The 17,904-nt window shown below is 35.1% G+C and overlaps 1 protein-coding gene across 1 annotated transcript in view; it reads right to left on the reverse strand.

The window, feature by feature from the left end:
• COL11A1 (collagen type XI alpha 1 chain) overlaps positions 1-17,904 on the reverse strand; it is a 316,494-nt gene that overhangs the window by 240,151 nt on the left and 58,439 nt on the right. The window contains exon 4 of the mRNA XM_007951592.2: positions 13,266-13,428. Coding sequence (XP_007949783.1) covers positions 13,266-13,428 — 163 coding nt within the window. The remainder of the gene's footprint in view (positions 1-13,265; positions 13,429-17,904) is intronic.

Here is a 17,904-nt window from a genome sequence, read left to right on the forward strand (position 1 = left end):
GGGTCAAGGAAAAGTTTTTTTATGGAGGGAAACTTACTTGGTTGTTGCCAGGGTGGGAGGGGAGGGCAGGGAACACTGGGGAAAAAAAAGTCTTGACCCATGTCACTTTAGTTTTGTGTATTTCACTGTACATAAATTATATTTCAACAAAATGCATTTAAAAACAAAAAAGAAGAGACAAAATCAACACTTTAACCTAACATAGTCACAAATTAGAAAAAGAGCAGAAAAAAAATGTCTACAGTCACTAGAAGAAAAGAAATCATAAAGATTCGAGCAGAAATCAATGAAACAGAAAATAGAAAGTCAATAGAAAAAAAAAATCAACAAGACGAGAAGTTGGCTCTTTGAAAAGATTAATAAAATCAACAAACCTCTGGCAAATTTAACAAAGAAAAAAAAGGAGAATATTCAAATAACACAACTAAGAAATGAAAGGACAATGTCACAACAGAACCAATGCAAATACAAAGGATAATATTAGGATGTTTTGAAGAAATGTACTACAACAAATTTGAACACTAGAAGAAATGGACAGATTTCTAGAAACACACTACTTACCTAAACTAATACAGACTGAGTTAGAAAATTTTAACAGATCCATAACAAAAGAAAAATTAGAACAAGTCATAAAAAAATTACCAACAAAATAAAAGTCCTGGCCCAAACAGTTTCACTGGAGAATTCTATCAAATATTGAGAGAAGTGCTGACACCAATCCTACTCAAACTATTCCAGGATATAGAAAAAGATGGAATCCTCCCAAATTCAGTCTACAAAGCAAGCATAACCTGATACTAAAACTAGGCAAAGACTCCACTGAAAAGGAAAATTACAGAGCAGCATCCCTTAGGAATACAGATGTGAAAATCTTCTACAAAATCAGTCAATGGACTCCAACATATCAAAAAAATAATATATCATGACCAAGTGGGATTCATACCAGGTATGGAATTATGGATCAACATTAGGAAAGCAATCCATGCAATTCCTCACATAAGTAAAAAAAGGAAAAGTACTACATGATTATATCAATCAATACAGAATAGGCATTTGATTAAATACAACACTCAGTCTTTATAAAAACTCTCAGAAAAATAGGAATAGAAGGGAAATTCCTCACCATAATTAAGGGTATATATGCAAAACCAATAACAAACATTATTCTCAGTAGAGAGGGACTGAAGCATTCTCTTGGAGAATGAGAACCAGACAAGGATGCCTTCTATCACCACTTCTCTTCAACATTGTATTGGAAGTCTTAACCAGGAAATAAGGCAAGAAAGGGAAATAAAAGGCATCTAAATGGTAAAGAAGAAGTAAAACTATCTCTATTTGCAGTGATATGATCCTATACATAGAGAACCAAGAAACTGGGCAAGAAAACTACTGGGCCTAACTGAAAGATTTATCATAGTCGCAGGATACAAGATCAACATACAAAAATCAGTTGGATTCCTCTACACCAGCAAAGAGATCACTGAAGAGGAAATAAGAAAATCAATGTTATCTACAATAGCTACCAAAAAGATAAAATATTTTGGAATAAATCTTACCAGAGATACAACAGACTTATACAAAGAAAATTACAAAACATTACTTCAAGAAACTGTAACAGATCTACATCAATGGAAGAACATACCATGCTCATGGATAGGAAAACTCAACATTATGAAAATGTCAATACTACCCAAAACCAAAAACTAAAGCAACCAAACTCACTACCATTGAGTCGATTCAACACATAGTGATCCCTCCTTGGATTTCTGAGATGGTATCTCTACAGGAGTAGGTTGCTCAATCTTCCTTCTAAGGAGTGGTGGTGGGTTTGAACCGCCAGCCTTCTGGTTAGCAGTCAATGCCCAAAACAATCTATAAATTCAATGCAATTCTGATCCAGATTCCATCAACATTCTTTAAGGACATGGAAAAACCAACCATGAATTTTCTATGGAAAGGAAAGAGTCCTCAGATAAGAAAACCACTACTGAAGAATAAGAACTAAGTAGGTCTCTCAGTCCCCCATTTCAAAACCTACTATACAGCCACAGTAGTCAAAACAGCCCGGCATTGGTACCGCAACAGATACATAGACCAGGGGAACAAAATTGAGAACCCATCTATGTATATATTTGAGCCACATGGTCAGTTGATCTTTGATAAAGGACAGAATTCCATTAAATGAGGAAGAGATACTCTCTTTAACAAATGGTTCTGGAAAAAATGGACATACATCCATTTGCTGAAAAATGAAACAAGAGCCATACTTTACACCATACACAAAAACTAATTCCAGATGGATCAAAGACTCAAATGTAAAACTTAAAACAATAAAATCACCAAAGAAATAAATGGCCAAACTTAGGGACCCTAATATATGGTATTCATAGACTATTAAGCATAAGTAATAATGCACAAATAGCAGAAAATAAAATAGATGACAGGAATCTTCTAAATTAAATTTTTATTAAATTCTTATGTGCATGAAAAGACTTCTCAAAAAGAGAAAAAAAAAGAACTTACAGATTGGGGAAAAAAATATTCGGCAATGACATAGCTGAATATTTTTACAGAAAACTCCAACTTCTTAATATCAAAAAGACAAACAATCCAATTAAAAATGGACAGAAGATAAGGACTGACACTTCATCAAAGAAGATATTCAGGTAGCCAGATGAATGGTCACACTCATTAGCCATGTTGTTGTTGTTATGTGCTGTCGAGTCTGACCTGACTCATAGTGACCTCTCTTTGGGCTTCTGAAGTAGTATCACTACGAAGTAGATTGCCCCATCTTTCTTCCGAGGAGTGACTGGTGGTTTTGAACCTCCAGCCTTCTGGTTAGCAGGCAAGTGCTTTAGGCTCTATGCTACCAGAGCTCCTCCAGGGCTCCCTTGTTATTGTTGTTGTTATGTGCTGTGGAGTTGGACCCAACTCATAGCAACCCCTCCTTGGGTTTCCAAGGCAGTATCACTACGGAAGTAGATTGCTTCATCTTCCTTCCGAGGAGTGGCTGGGGGGTTTGAACCACCAGCCTTCTGGTTAGCAGTCAAGTGCCTTAGGCACTATGCTTCCAGAGCTCCTCAGAGCTCCCTTAGAGAGATGCAAATCAAAACAGCATTGAGATACCATCTCGCCCCAGCACTAACAGCAAAGTTCAACAAAACAGAAAATAACAAATACTGTTAAGGATGTAGAGAGATTTGAACTCTCATACACTTCTGATGTTGTTGTTGTTATGTGTCGTGCAGTTGGACCCGACTCATAGCTATCCCTCCTTGGGTTTCTGAGACAGTATCACTATGGAAGTAGATTGCCCAACCTCCCTTCTGAGGAGTGGCTGGTGGATTTGAACTGCCAGCCTTCTGGTTAGCAGTCAAGTGCCTTAGGTACTATTCTACCAGAGACTATAAAACGGTACAGTTGTTGTGGAAAATGGTATGACAATTCCTTAAAAAGTTGGAAATGGAAATACTGTTTGATCCAGCAATCCCATGTAGGCATGTAGCCTAAAGTGAATGCCAGACAAGAATAGATATATGAACTTCCATGTTCTTTGCAGCACTATCCACAATAGCAAAGAGATGAAAAAAACCTAAGTGTCCATCAATGTAGGAATGGATTACCAAACTATGGTACATACACATAATGGAATACTATATAATGCTTAAGAATAATGTAGACTCTGCAAAATACCTTATAACATGGAGGAACTTGGAGAACATTATGCTGAATGAAATAAGTCAACCATAGAAGGACAAATATTATATTAGTCCATGATTGCAACAAGTCAAGGGAAGGTTTACTTTGGAATTAAAATTTTTTGTTGGTTACCAGGGATGGGAGAAGAAGGAAGGGAAAACTACTAGATAGGTAAGAGAAAAGTATTTATTTGGGTAGAGGGAAATGTACTAAATACATTTAAGTAATACATTAAGGACAAAGTTCACTCTCTTTTCTCCACCCTGTCCTCTCCTTGTCATCTGACCTCCATTTCTTGGGATGTAAGCCTGCAGAATCTCTAGTATGCCACCTGTCTTACAGATTTTGAATATCCCAAACTTCACAACCCATTGGCCAACAGAGATCTCTAGCCCATTGCTTGCTTTACAGATTTTGGGTTCATCACCCCTGCAAACACTGAGCCAACAGAGGTCTACAGCCTATTGCCTGACCCATGGATCTGTACTTCCCAGCCTCCACAATTTCACGGACCATTTCCTTAAAGTAAATTTCTCTACATATCTATGTATATGTCACTGTTTTGCTTCTCTAGAGAACCTAGACTAAGGAACTAAAGTCATTCCTAAAACACAAATATAATATATATATATAATCCAACAGACAAATGTAAGTAGGATACTAAAAATTATTTGAAATAAAACAATGGTAGGGAAGGTCAAACAAAGGATCAGAAAAGACAGGGCACAATAAAAATGCAAATAATAAAGTACTAGACCTACATCTACCACATCAATAAGTAAATTAAATGTTAGTAATATAAACACCCAAATAGAAAGGCTGAAATTGGCAGAGGGGATAAAATTGCAAAACCCTTCAATTGGCTGTCTTTAAATACAAAGGCAAAGATAGTTCAAAAGTAAGAGAATGGAAAATTGCCTACCATGCAGTTAAAATAATGAGATCATAGAAGCTATTCTAGTATCACATAATAGACAAATAATATTATCAAAGATAAAGAGGGACTCTCAATAACAAAAAATAACTGTCTGAAAGCTGTAATAATTGTAAATGTGCCTGCACCTAGCAATCAAATATATGAAGCAAAAATTGACAAAACCAACCAAACAAACAAAAAAACATAACTCCACAATCATGGTAGAATACTTTAACATTCCTTATTAACAATTGGTAGAAGGCTAGACAGAGAAAGAAAAAAAGAAAGAAAGAAAGAAGCAGAAGATCTGATTGGCATTAATAGAGCATTACCTCCAACAGTTTCATAATGCATTTCCTATTTAAGAACATATGTTCTCTTAAAGAAAAAACTGAATGAGATAGACCATGAAAAAAATCTCAAAAAATTAAATGAATCAAAATCATAATGAAAACAGAATTGTGTTATACACCAGTAATAATAAGCTAAAAAAGTACAAATATTTAGACATTAAACAACACAGTTTTACATAATTCAAAGGTCAAGAATGAATAAAAAAAGAAATTGGAAAATGTTTTAATTGAATGAAATGAAAAAGTCACAAGTCAAATTGTAATTAGAGAAATGCATAACTTTAATTCTTATACTGGGGGTGTAGGGGTTAATGACCTAAGATTCTCCTTTAAGAAACCAGAAAAGAGAGACTGAAGTAATTCAAAGGATAGAAAGAACACAATAATGAAATGTAAAATAGTCAATAGAAAGATAATTAACAAACCCAAAAGCTCATTTGTTGAAAATATCAACAAAATTCACTAACATTTAACTCAGCTCATTGAACTGGGGAAGGGGGAGAGGGGAGTAAGGGAGATAATAATACAAAATTATTACTATCACAAGTGAAAATGTAGTTGACACCAGAAATTTTATAGATATTAAAAAAAAAAATCAGAGTTTACAACTTTACACCATCAAATTCAACAATGAATTGAACTAGAACATTTTCTTGAAAAGTACAACAAACTAAAATTCATACAGGAAGAAACAGAAAATCTGAATTAACTTCTATGGATTAAAAATAAAAAAAATTCTACAAAGAAAACTCAGGCCTCTGGTATTTTCACTGGTGAATTCTAACCCACGTTCAAGAAAGAAATAACACTGTCTCTTCCCCAGTATGGCAATGTGAGCAAGAGATGTGTCCCATTTCCCCCATAAAACTATAGGAAAATAGCAGTTAAGTAGCACTAGCAATGAGATAAAATGCAAATATAGAACTCTGAAATCAACTCAAAACTTAAGGCAACAGGCCCTGAACTGAAGGGAGAATGGACACCCCACAAGGTAAAAAAAACTATTTTCTTTTCTTCTCTCCATCTCCCAGGAAACCTACCAGCCCAAACTCCACAACAGTAGAGTCAGTACTTTCTGAATATGAGTCAGTCTCTGAAGAGAGGCAGATGGATAACTACAAAATAGAATTAGTGGGCTGATCCCCCTAAGAGGGATAAAACAACAGTACAACTTAGCTTTTACTGATGATCTGCTATGTCAGAGACTTTGTATCAGTGGGAAGGCAGACAACCCCACCCTTCATTGTGGTGAAGCCTGGGTCTCCTGAATGGGAGGTAAACCCAAGAAGAGGTAACTGGAAAACCGCAAGGTACAATTGCTAAGCTGCACACTTCAGGAAAGAGAGTAACAGTGCGGTTCACTTTTCATTGACAGTCCACTGAGGCAGAGACCTTATATGAGTAGGAAGACATAGAAATAGAGACATCTTGAGAATAAATTGGAAAAGCTGTTCCCATCCAGCCCCATTCTAGGCCAGCCAGATAAAAGAAAAGGAGGGAGAGAAATAGCCCACACTAATTCCAACACACAGTAAACAAGAGACCCATTAAGTTGAATAGCACCCAACATCAATAAAGCAAATACTGAAGACTGAAAGGACGGATAGACAACTCTACAACAATAGCAAGAGATTTCAACACACCATTGTCTGTAGTAGGCACAACTTCTATAAGAACATCAGTAAGGAAATAGAAGGCTTGAACAATACCATAAATAAATTAGATATAATAGACATTTAAAACTCTCAACATAAGAATAATACACATTTTTTTTCCTCCAGTGCACATGGAACAATTTTCCAGGATAGACCATATATTAGGTCATGAAACAGGTCTCTACAAGATAAAAAAGACTGAAGTCATACAAAGGATCTTCTCTGACCACAAAGGAATAATACTAGAAATTACAAGGGGAAAAAAAAAAAAGGATACAATGGAAGTAAAATAACACATTATAAAATAACCAATAGGCTAGGAAGAAATAAAGAATGGAGTTAAATGAAAATGAAAACACAACATACCAAACCCTACAAGACAGAACAAATTTAGTCATCAGAAGGCAATTCATAGCAAATAAACACCTATATCAAAAATAAGAAAAAGCCCAAATCAACAGTCTAACTCTATAACTTGAGGAACTAGAAAAAGAATAAAATATTAAACCCAGATCTATGAGATCTTTTAACAAAGATGAAAGAAAAAATGAATGAAATAGAGAAAGAAAATCAAGAAAACCAAAAGTTGATTCTTTGAAAAGATGAATAAAATGGATGAGCCACTAGCTAGGCTGATGAAGATAAAAAGTAAGATGATGCGTATTGCCTAATAAATTAAATTTAACATATCACAACAGATCCAGCAGAAATAAAAAGGTTCATAACAGAATCCTATGAGAAGTTGTTCTCCAGCAAATTTGAAAACATAGACAAAACAGACAAATTGCTAGAAACACATAACCTACTTAAACTAACACAAAAAAGAGCTGTAATGTCTCAACAGACCCACGACAAGAGAAGAAATTGAATCACTAACCAGAAACCTCAAAAAAAAAAAAAAAAGCTCTTAATCAGAGAGATTCACTGGAGAATATTAACATATGTTCAGAGGAAAATTGGTACCAATCTTGCACAAACTCTTCAAAATATAGAAAAGGAAGGAGAAATACTCTCTAAATCATTCTATGATGGCAGCATTACCTTGATACCAAAGCCAGTCAGACAACACAAGAAACTAAAACTACAGAACCATATGCCTCATGAACATAGATGCAAAAAATTCTCAGCAGAATACTAGCATACAGAATCCAACAATATATAAGAATTATTAAATACCATGACCAAGCGAGATTTATTCCAGGAATACAAAGATGATTCCACACTAGAAAAATCTGTCGGTGTAATATACCATATTAATACATCAAAAGAAAAAAAAAGGTCATTTCAATATATGCAGAAGAGGCATTTGATAAAATCCAACACCCTTTCCTGATAAAAAACTCTCAACAAGATAGGAAGAGAAGCAAAGTTTCTCAACATGATTAAAGGCACTTATTAAAAAATTAACACCTGATATTATAATAAATGGAGAAATGCATTAGCATTCCCCTCTAGAATGGGCATGAGACATGCCTGCTTGATATCACCACTTCCATTCTATATCATTCTGGGAGACTTAGCCAAAGCAATAAGCCAAGAAAAAGAAATAGAAAGGAATGCAAATTAGAAAAGAAATGGGTTTCTGAGGCAGTATCACTATGGAAGAAGATTACCCAATCTTCCTTCCGAGAAGTGGCTGGTGGGTTTAAACTGCCAGCCTTCTGGTTAACATTCAAGTGCCTTAGGCACTACGCTATCAGAGCTCCTGAAAAGAAGTTAAGCTATCTATGTTTTCATATGACATATGTGAAACCCAAAGAATCCACAAAAAGAGGTTCCAGAACTAATAGAATTCAGTAAAGTTATAGGGTTCAAGATTGTTGTTGTTGTTGCTATGTGCCATCAAGTCGGACTCGACTCATAGTGACCCCTCCTTGGGTTTCCGAGGCAGTATCACTACAGAAGTAGATTGCCCCATCTTCCTTTTGAGGAGTGGCTGGTGGGTTTCAACCACCAGCCTTCTGGTTAGCAGTCAAGTGCCTTAGGCACTATGCTACCAGAGCTCCTCAAAAATCCATCTGATAACTATACACCAACAAGAAGAAATCTGAAAAGAAACTCAAGAAAAAATAATAAAAACAAAATAACACCTAAAAGAATAAAATACCTAGGAATGTAAAGGACTTATATAATAGAAACTATAAAGCATGGTTTCAAGAGACTAAAACAGACATAGATAAATGGAAAGGTACCCCATGCTCGTGGATTACAACATTTAATATTGTGAAAATCTCAATACTACCCACTGTGATTTATACATTCAACACAATTCTGATCAAAATCATGACAGCATTTTTTACAAAAATGGAAAAACTAATCCTGAACTTTATATGGAAAGACAAGAGGCCCCAAAGAGCCAAAGCAATCTGGAAGAAGAGGAAGAAAATAGGAGACCTCACAGTTCCTAATTTCATAACATACTATGTGCTCCAGTGGCGTAGTGTCTAAGGCATTTGACTGCTAACCAGAAGACTGGCAATTCAAACCCACGGGCCACTCCTCGGAAGGAAGATTGGGCAATCTACCTCTGTAGAAATACTGCATCGGGAACCCAAGGAGGGGTCACTACATGTTGGCATCTACTCAATGGCAGAAAGTTTTTTTTTTTTTTTTTTTATACACATAAGAAAAAGTCTGGTACTGGTTTAATAATAGATGTATAAGTCAATGAAATAAAATAGATGCGATATAAATAAATCCATGCATCTACAGTAAACTGATTTTTTGTTCATAAAATTTGGAAACAACAGCCTTTTTAACAAATAGTTCTGTGAAAACTGGGATTTCCACATGCAGAAAAATGAAGTAAGAACCATACTTCACACTATACACAAAAACTAACTAAAAATGAATCAAGGACCTAAAGGTTAAACCTAAAATCATAAAGTTCTTGGAAGAAAATAAAGGGGCACATTATGTGACCAATTTATTTTTAATGAACAATTATCAAATATAACAACAAATGCATGAGCAGATAAAGACAAAATAGATAATTGGGACCTCAAAAATATCAAATACCTATGTTCATCAAAGGACTTCATCAAAAGAGTAAAAAGATGAGCTACAGACTGGGAAAAAAATATTCTGGAAACATATATCCAATAAGAGATCAATACCCCAAATATACATAAAACTTCTACAACTTCACAAGAAAAAGACAAATAAACCTACAGAAGTAGATTGTCCAGTCTTCCTTCCAAGGAGCGGCTGGTGGGTTTGAACCACCAGCCTTCTGGTTAGCAGTCAAATGCCTTAGGCGCTATACCACCAGAGCTCCTCATGAGCCATTAGATATATGTAAATCAAAACTACAAGATAACATTTCAACCCTAAAAGAACAGCAATCATCAAGAAACAGAAAATAGTAAATGTCAGTGAGGGTGGTGGGAGATCATAACCCTGATCCATTGCTGAGGGGAATGTAAAGTGGTACAAATGGAAAACAGTATGGAGAGTCCTCAAAAAATTAAAACTATGAGTAAAATATGACCCAGTAATTCCACTCCTAGACATATACTCTACTGCCTAGAAGAAGTGATACAAACAGATACATGCTACCTTTAGTTACATAATTTTAGACAAACACCATGTGAATTAGTCTATCATTTTTAGAAAATGTATACCTTGAAATATATATGCAGTAAAATGAAGGATGGACATTACAAAGCAGACAATCAAATGCTTAAAGGAATATATGAAATGTCTATTGTTAATTCAGGCTTTCAAAACTACTGAAAAGGTTATAGTTAATACCAGTCCTGCACGATTTCTCCACAGAACATTGAAGTTCCTTTCCTGAGAAATCTGAAGAAATGTAAAATTTTCCATCAAATTGCCATCATGTATCACTCATTATTCAATGAGAGAAATAATATCAAAGATAGGTATTTGATAAAAATATAAAAGATTTCTAATAGTCTGCATTGATTCTTTAAAGGGAAAAAACAAGTGAAAAATTAAAAATTCTGAGAAAATTTGAGTCATGCTTACTATTTAATAAAGACATTTTTCTTTTATAAGACTATAACTAATTTTATTGGTAATAAATACAGGTGATGTGGTTCTTCTTATAGATTTCCTCACACATGTTGGAGAGCAGAATCAATCTGGAAGAAACCAAAGCTGCTGCTTAGGGTTAGTTGTAAATTTTTGGTTTACATGAAAGTATTTTTCCACCCAGAGAGTATTCCACTCATGGAATATATTTGTGTCCAGGTGCTATCTAACTCCCACAAAGGTACATGATATGCTAGTAATAATCCAGAAAAGATGTCCGTCATTTACAGGGCAGACAAAGAAACCCATTCAAACTTTTGACTAATCTAGTGTTCTAAGTCACTGATAGTCACACATATCAAAAATATACAAGAATGTCTGAAACACCATGGCTATAAAGCCATTATAATAATTAATAAAATGATACATTTAGGCATAATTAAATTGACACATAATATATAACATATATGTACAATTCATTCTAGTAGCTTAAGCACTTTACATACAATATCTCATTTACCTTTTATAAAACCTTTATGAGAGAGATTCCATCATTACTCCCATTTTAAGGATGAGGAATTGATATTTATTAGATTAAGTAATTACAGAGAGTAACATGTGTATTTTTTCTTTACTTTTCTCTTTCTCTGCATTGAATAATTAATGCTGACCTCCCATTTATTATATATTGCCTTAAGTATTAAGCTAGAGTCGGGGCCGACTCGACGGCACATAACAACAACAACAACAACATTAAGCTAGAAGCTGAGATTCCATGTTGTACAGTAAAATATATAAAAAAATTAGCATAGTACACTTGTGAAAGAAGGTCATGGTTGGCAAAAGAAAGTATAACTTGTGTTATTTGTGTAAACATACAGTACTCATTTATGTTCCTGGTAAATACAATTGTGAATGTTATCAAAAAAAAAAAACTTAGCCTGTAAAATGATATTTACAAGTAGTTTTCTTTTAAAATAGGACTTAGCAAAACTAGAGATTAATGTGTTTACTTACATTGTTTACCTAAAAATATATATATTTATTTATCTTTTCATATGCAATCAATATTTAATATTGTAAGATGTAAGAGTACATTTTCATTATGTATTGCCTGAATCAGCATATCATATAGATTAGTATAATGTAATAGATAAAACTATTTTATGTTCAAAGATATATGTACAAGCTTCCACTAACCAGAGACCAGAATAACTAGATGAAGAGTGCATCCCGGGGTAGCACTCAGGTCTGTTTGCTCTGATTACCATTATAGGCTGCTCTATCAGGATCACATTAGAAAGTCCTGGACACAGAAGAAGGAAAAAATATAGAACAAATTTAAAAACATAAAAAATACCAGACTTACTGATGTGATAGAGAGTAGTGTAACCCCTTTGAACTGAACCTACCTTTCAGCCAACAGGCAGGCCTATAAAGTGAACAATAACACTCAAGAGGAACATACTCCTCAGAATAATTAACCATTTGAGATCAAAATGGCAGCATTTGCCCTAAAACAAAGCCCAGAAGGCAGGAAGGAGCAGGAAAGAAGGACATATGGATACAGAAAACCCAAGGAAATAGGAAGAGCATTGTGACATTGAGAGAATTGTAACTAATGTTAATGAAACAAAATGTGTATAAATTGTTGAATGGAAAAACAACTTGCTCTGTAATTTTCACCTACACAGTAAAAAATAAATAAATAAAAAATTCAAGTACACATTAATGGAAGAAATCAGAAAGAAATAGTTATACAAATAGCCTAGCTGATGCTCTGAATTTATAATGTTATTTATATGAAAATATATACTGGCTGTTTGTGTGTATATATACATATTTGCACATGTATATACCTGCATATACATGTATGCATGTGTGTGTATTCACATAACAAAATACAGCAAGTACTCCATGTGAAACACACATCTATTAATCTTCAGTGGATTGCACTTTGAAAAATAAATCATTCAGAATTTGTATAAAAACAATCACCACGGTAACAAAGAATGTGTCAAGAGTGCATCCCGTGGTAGCACTCAGGTCTGTTTGCTCTGATAATAATTAAATGAAAATTAAAGCAGGAGTTATCAGGTTCAATGGTTATAAAAATTAGAAGAAAGAATATGATTATTATAATTGGTGGAATATAACTGGAAAGAAGCTTTTATCATGAAGCTATGGAGCCTTCACATTTTTTTTAAGTGATTTTGAAAACATAAAGTCCATCTGCAATATCATCTCAGCTTTACCTTGGAAACATTGACAATGAGTAAAGAAAGGTAGAATATCTGACTTTTACATTTCTCTAAATTAATCTCCTAGAGAAGGAAGTGAAGAAAATGTTCTTTTCTCCAAAGAAAATAATACAAAGTACTAAGAGTAAAGCCATCTGTCCTTTTCATGAGAACAGCACTCCTGTGTTCAAATCAGCCAATCTCTGTAAAGGTTTGTCAGACACTACAGTTATGTTGTCTAGTCATTCTTTCAGTAAACAATAGAAAACATCACCACTACAAACAGAGGAAGAAAGTAGGTCACTCTAGAGTTTTTTACTCAATAATGCATATTGATTGTCACTGGATAAACACAGTTCATCTGATTTAATAATATTCCTCTTAAATTATAATTTATTTTTACCTCAAAAACTTCTTCATCCAGTATCCTAGTTCCAAAAACCGTGATTCCATTGGTGTCAACAATTGCCCTCTCACTTCTATCAAGTGGTTTTGTGGTTTTCTTCTTACAATCAACAATCATTGTCACAGTTTTCTTCTCCACGCTGATTGCTACCCGATGCCACCTAGAAAAGCCAAGTAATTTTTTGTAAGCTTCAAAGACATTGGCTGCTAAGCCATTCTCAAATTGAAATAATGGAGCATTTTAAAATGTAAGAGTGAGCCAAAACTATAAAAATGTATGCTCATTTATGAATCCATTAGTTAACAGGTTATCACTTACTATTTACCCAGCACAGTGCTAGGTACCCAAAGGGACACAAGCAGTGTATGATGCACAGAAGGATTAACTGCCTTTGTTGATAAGAAAGTGCCCATCCTTTACTTCACTTTGTGTTGTAGCAACAGAGGTTTCTCACCATGTCCTGATGAGGGTGTCTGATAGAGATTAGGGTGGGATACGGAATAAGTAATGGTTGCCATGTATGTAAATGGAATTTCACTTAAAAAAAAAAAATCTGCTCTAGTGATCCCATGAGACTGACGGTAAAAGGGTATGTCTACTAATTGAATGACTGCTCCATCTGCAGCAACTAAACGTTCTAATTGTAAAATACAATGTGCTTCTCTGTCTTTATTCACATTAATTTCCCATGCTTTCGTTTTCTTTTTCCACTTTAATTTCAAGACAGTTATAGATCACTACTGTGGGCTAAGACGGAGACACAATATTTCTCCTTCTTTCCAGGGTTGGCAGTAAGTGAGAACACTGAAAGAAGGCACAGTCAATGCATGTGTGGAGTGAGAGTCTCAATTCACTCTGCAGCTACTGCTCCTGCTAATTCAGGGCAGTGATGACAGGCACCGGAGGAGCCATGGGCAGCTCTCGGGAAACACATATACCTCACCCATATTGTAAAATGGGTTTTCTTCATTATACTTGGTGCTAACAAAAACTGCTAAGTGAAGTGCATTTAGATTTTGTAAGCCAAACTTGTTTTGTGTGTGTGTGTGTGTGTGTGTGTATTTTCCAAATGAAAAGTGTTAGATTAATATTCCAGAAGTGTCTAAGACTAGATCCATAAAATAAAGTACCTAAAGCATTGCAGGAACCTTCCTAAAATGTCTGTTTCATGTGACTTGGCTTGACTACAGATGAGGATCAAATATATTTCCACATATTCTTTGACTTTGGTCTTTCCAATAGTACACCACTAATATGGGTAACTGCTTGATTTGCAGTGAGCAAAGATTTACACAAAGAACGACTTAATACAGCAAAAGTAAAATTTACACATTTTCTGCTAAGAAGTATCTTAACTTAAACCATGGTCAGTATTTTAGGTAAGTGTTTTTCTTCAGTAAAAAAGAAAAATCATTTCAAATGTCAAAAGCTGATTAGTAATCTAAACTCTGTAATTTTGTTGAATTAATTTATGCTTGGATGTTAATAATGGTATGTCATAATTATGGTATCATATACAAAATACTCAAAATACTAATAAACACATTTAGTTTCAGAGTCATTTTTATTTATTCTCTTTCTCTCAGACCATTCAGTTGATCAGAAAAATCCCATCAGTTCTTATGTTCAAAGTATATATAGACCTCAGTGTCTCTTCACTTAATCCAAATGTCCATCATTCCCTCCTAGACTTCTAATTAGTATTTTTGCTTTCATTTTTCAAAGCTGAAAATATACAAATCTGTTCTCCCCAGAGTAACCAGAGAGAACATGTATAAATATGTTTGCTTTCATCTCTGGCCTGTTAGAAATCATTCAACACTCACAGTAGAAGCCAAAATCTTTACCCTGCCCCATAGGATTGTCCACTGCCCCTCACTGACCTCAAGTGCAACTTCTTTCTTTCTGATTCCCTGCATACCAGCCACACTTCTAATCCTTCTTGTTCCTTGTACATATTTTTTTCCCTCTGCCAGAAGTGCTCTTACTCCATATCCTATATGGCTCATTCCTTCACTTCTTGAGGTTCTTCATTCAATGTAACTTCATAAAAGAGGATCACATTATCTAAAATAGTAGGTGCAACTATTAAGCTGTCAGCTGCTAAGCAAAAGTTTAGTGGTTCAAACACACCAAGAAAGACTTAGTGACCTGCTCCTAGAAAGATTCAAAAAAACTAAACCAAACCACATCCCTGGAGTTGATTCTGACTCATAGCAACTCTCTTTGGGTTTCCAAGGCTGTAAATCTTTATGGAAGTAGATTGCCTCATCTTACTTTTGGTAGGTTTGAACCCCTGACCTTCTGGTTAGCAGCCAAATGCCATAACCACTATGCTGCCAGACTGCCTTCCTTATAAAGATTATAGCTTTGGAAACCTTATGAGGCAGTTCTACTCTGTCATTTAGGGTCATTGTAAGTTGAATCAATTCAAGGATACCTAACAATACTATTCCTTACCCTGCTTTATTTTCATTCATAGAGCTACCAGCACCTGACATTAATTGTATGTTTGTCTATTGTCTGTCAATTCTACCAGAACTTAAGTTCTAGGAGTGGAGAAACTTCCTCAGTGCCCTGAAGACTACACTGCTTGCCATGTATTGTGCAGTAAATAAATATTAATGGAATGAATGAAATGATGATTGTTCTTGACAATTGAAAATATGATTCAATAACAACATATTTTGGCTTACCCAGAAGATGGCGGGCGAACTAGGCAGAAAGTCTGCACAGACTCTCTTCAATAAAGAAAAGGGAAATCAATTAACACACATTAAGAAGATAATCCTGGACCCCTTAGCCTTGAAGGGAAGGATATAGAAGTGAACTAAACCCCAACTAACAGAAGAATTTGCATGAAAATATCAAAAAAGGAGATATACAGAGCTACGGTCTGGCAGTGATCCTTAGCGATCCTGATGGCACAGATAGCTTGGAGATTCCTGAGGGGTGGTAGGACCTAAGAATTAATCTAAAAATCAGCCCTGCTAGCCGGGGACTGCACAGAGGACTGCTCTGCTGCCTGCGGAATAAAAGGAGAAGCAGCGAAGAGGAGGGCGGGCTGAGGTGTGGACTTTTGCCTGTCCAGAGGTGCCACCATTTTGAATGTTTAGAAGCAGCTTGACCATTATGAATATTTAAAGAGACAGCACTTTCCAAGATTCCAGGGGCATAAGAAGAGATTCTGCTTGTCAGTAACCCCAAGGACACTCCGAACCTGCACAACTGAAAAGGTGCGACATTCCTTTTGTTACTCTTATACCCCACACTCACTTGGTGAATGGAGATGTGGCCACCCCGTACTCCTACCCAACTTCTGGGCCTGCAGGAACTCCATCCCAGTTGGTGTGCTCGGACACAACTTGGGTGCCCTGCCCTGTCCTCTGCCGATTTTTTCTTTTTCTTTTTTTCTTTTTCTCTTTCATTTTTCTGGTGTTTAGTTTCCTTGTATTTGTCTGTTTTAAAACTATTATTATTAATAATACTTTTGCCCTTATTACTATTCTTCATCTCGCAGGTCCTAGTTTAGAGTTTTTTGTTTTTTTTTTCCTGTTCCTGGTGTTTTTTTTTTTTTTTTTTAATTTAAATTCCTTTTTACCTCTCTCTTTTTTTTTTTTCTCATGATTAACACCCATTGATTGTGTGTGTGTGTGTGTGTACTTTTCTATTTTTTTCTTCATTATTCTCCTTCTCTACCTTTTTTCTCTTAGTGCTTTATCCCCAGATATTGCAGGTTTTCTTGTTCTTTTCTTCTTTTCTCCCTTTTTTCCTTTTTTTGGTTACTGTTCCTGAGTGATCACATGGTGTATTTTTTGTCCTTGTGTTTTTAGTTTTTTGATGGTTATTCAATTGTAATTTTTGTTGAACTGACTGGAAGATAGTAACAGTCCCCATAAGACACAACTACACCCACACCTCCTGCAACTTCACTTATTGAGTGAGAGCCACCACCTCCTTCTCCACCAATGGGCCAATGATAAAAAAAAAAAAAAAAAATCACCAAGAAGAGCTTAAATCACCCTTCTCTGCTCTTCACAAACAGTTAACAGAGATATAAATACAACACCACAATGTTTTGGAGACAACAGACCATCACAGTCCACACAAAGAAGCAAGATGAAGTGGTAGAAACAAGGGAACAGGATACAGACCCAGAACACATCCCTGAGGAAGACACAGCTCTGAAACTCTCTGATAAGGAATTCAAAAGAATTATATTTAGGTATCTTCAAAGGATTGAGAGATAGACCAAAGACAACACAGAAAAAAACCTAGAAGAATTTTGCAAGAAAATATAAGAGCAAAATGACAAAATAAATGAAAAATTAGAAATAATTCTAAATCTACAGATAGAAATCCACAAGATAAATACTAAATTGTCAGAAATAGATAACACATTGGAAGGGTAAAGGGGTAGAATTGATGCAATGGAAGACGGAATTAATGAGATTGAAAACAAAAACCTGAATACTTCTTTGGAAAGGGGTCAATCAGAAAAAAAAATTCAAAACAAAATGAAGAAAGCCTAAGGTTCATGTGGGATACCATCAAAAGGAGTAATCTATATGTCACTGGAATTCAAGAACAGGAAGAGAAAAATAAAACCACTGAGGAAATTGTCCAAGATTTGCTG

The sequence above is a fragment of the Orycteropus afer genome, unplaced genomic scaffold, assembly GCF_000298275.1.
Source record: "Orycteropus afer afer isolate SDZICR_OR568_19922 unplaced genomic scaffold, OryAfe1.0 scaffold00301, whole genome shotgun sequence".
Taxonomy (NCBI): Eukaryota; Metazoa; Chordata; class Mammalia; order Tubulidentata; family Orycteropodidae; genus Orycteropus; species Orycteropus afer.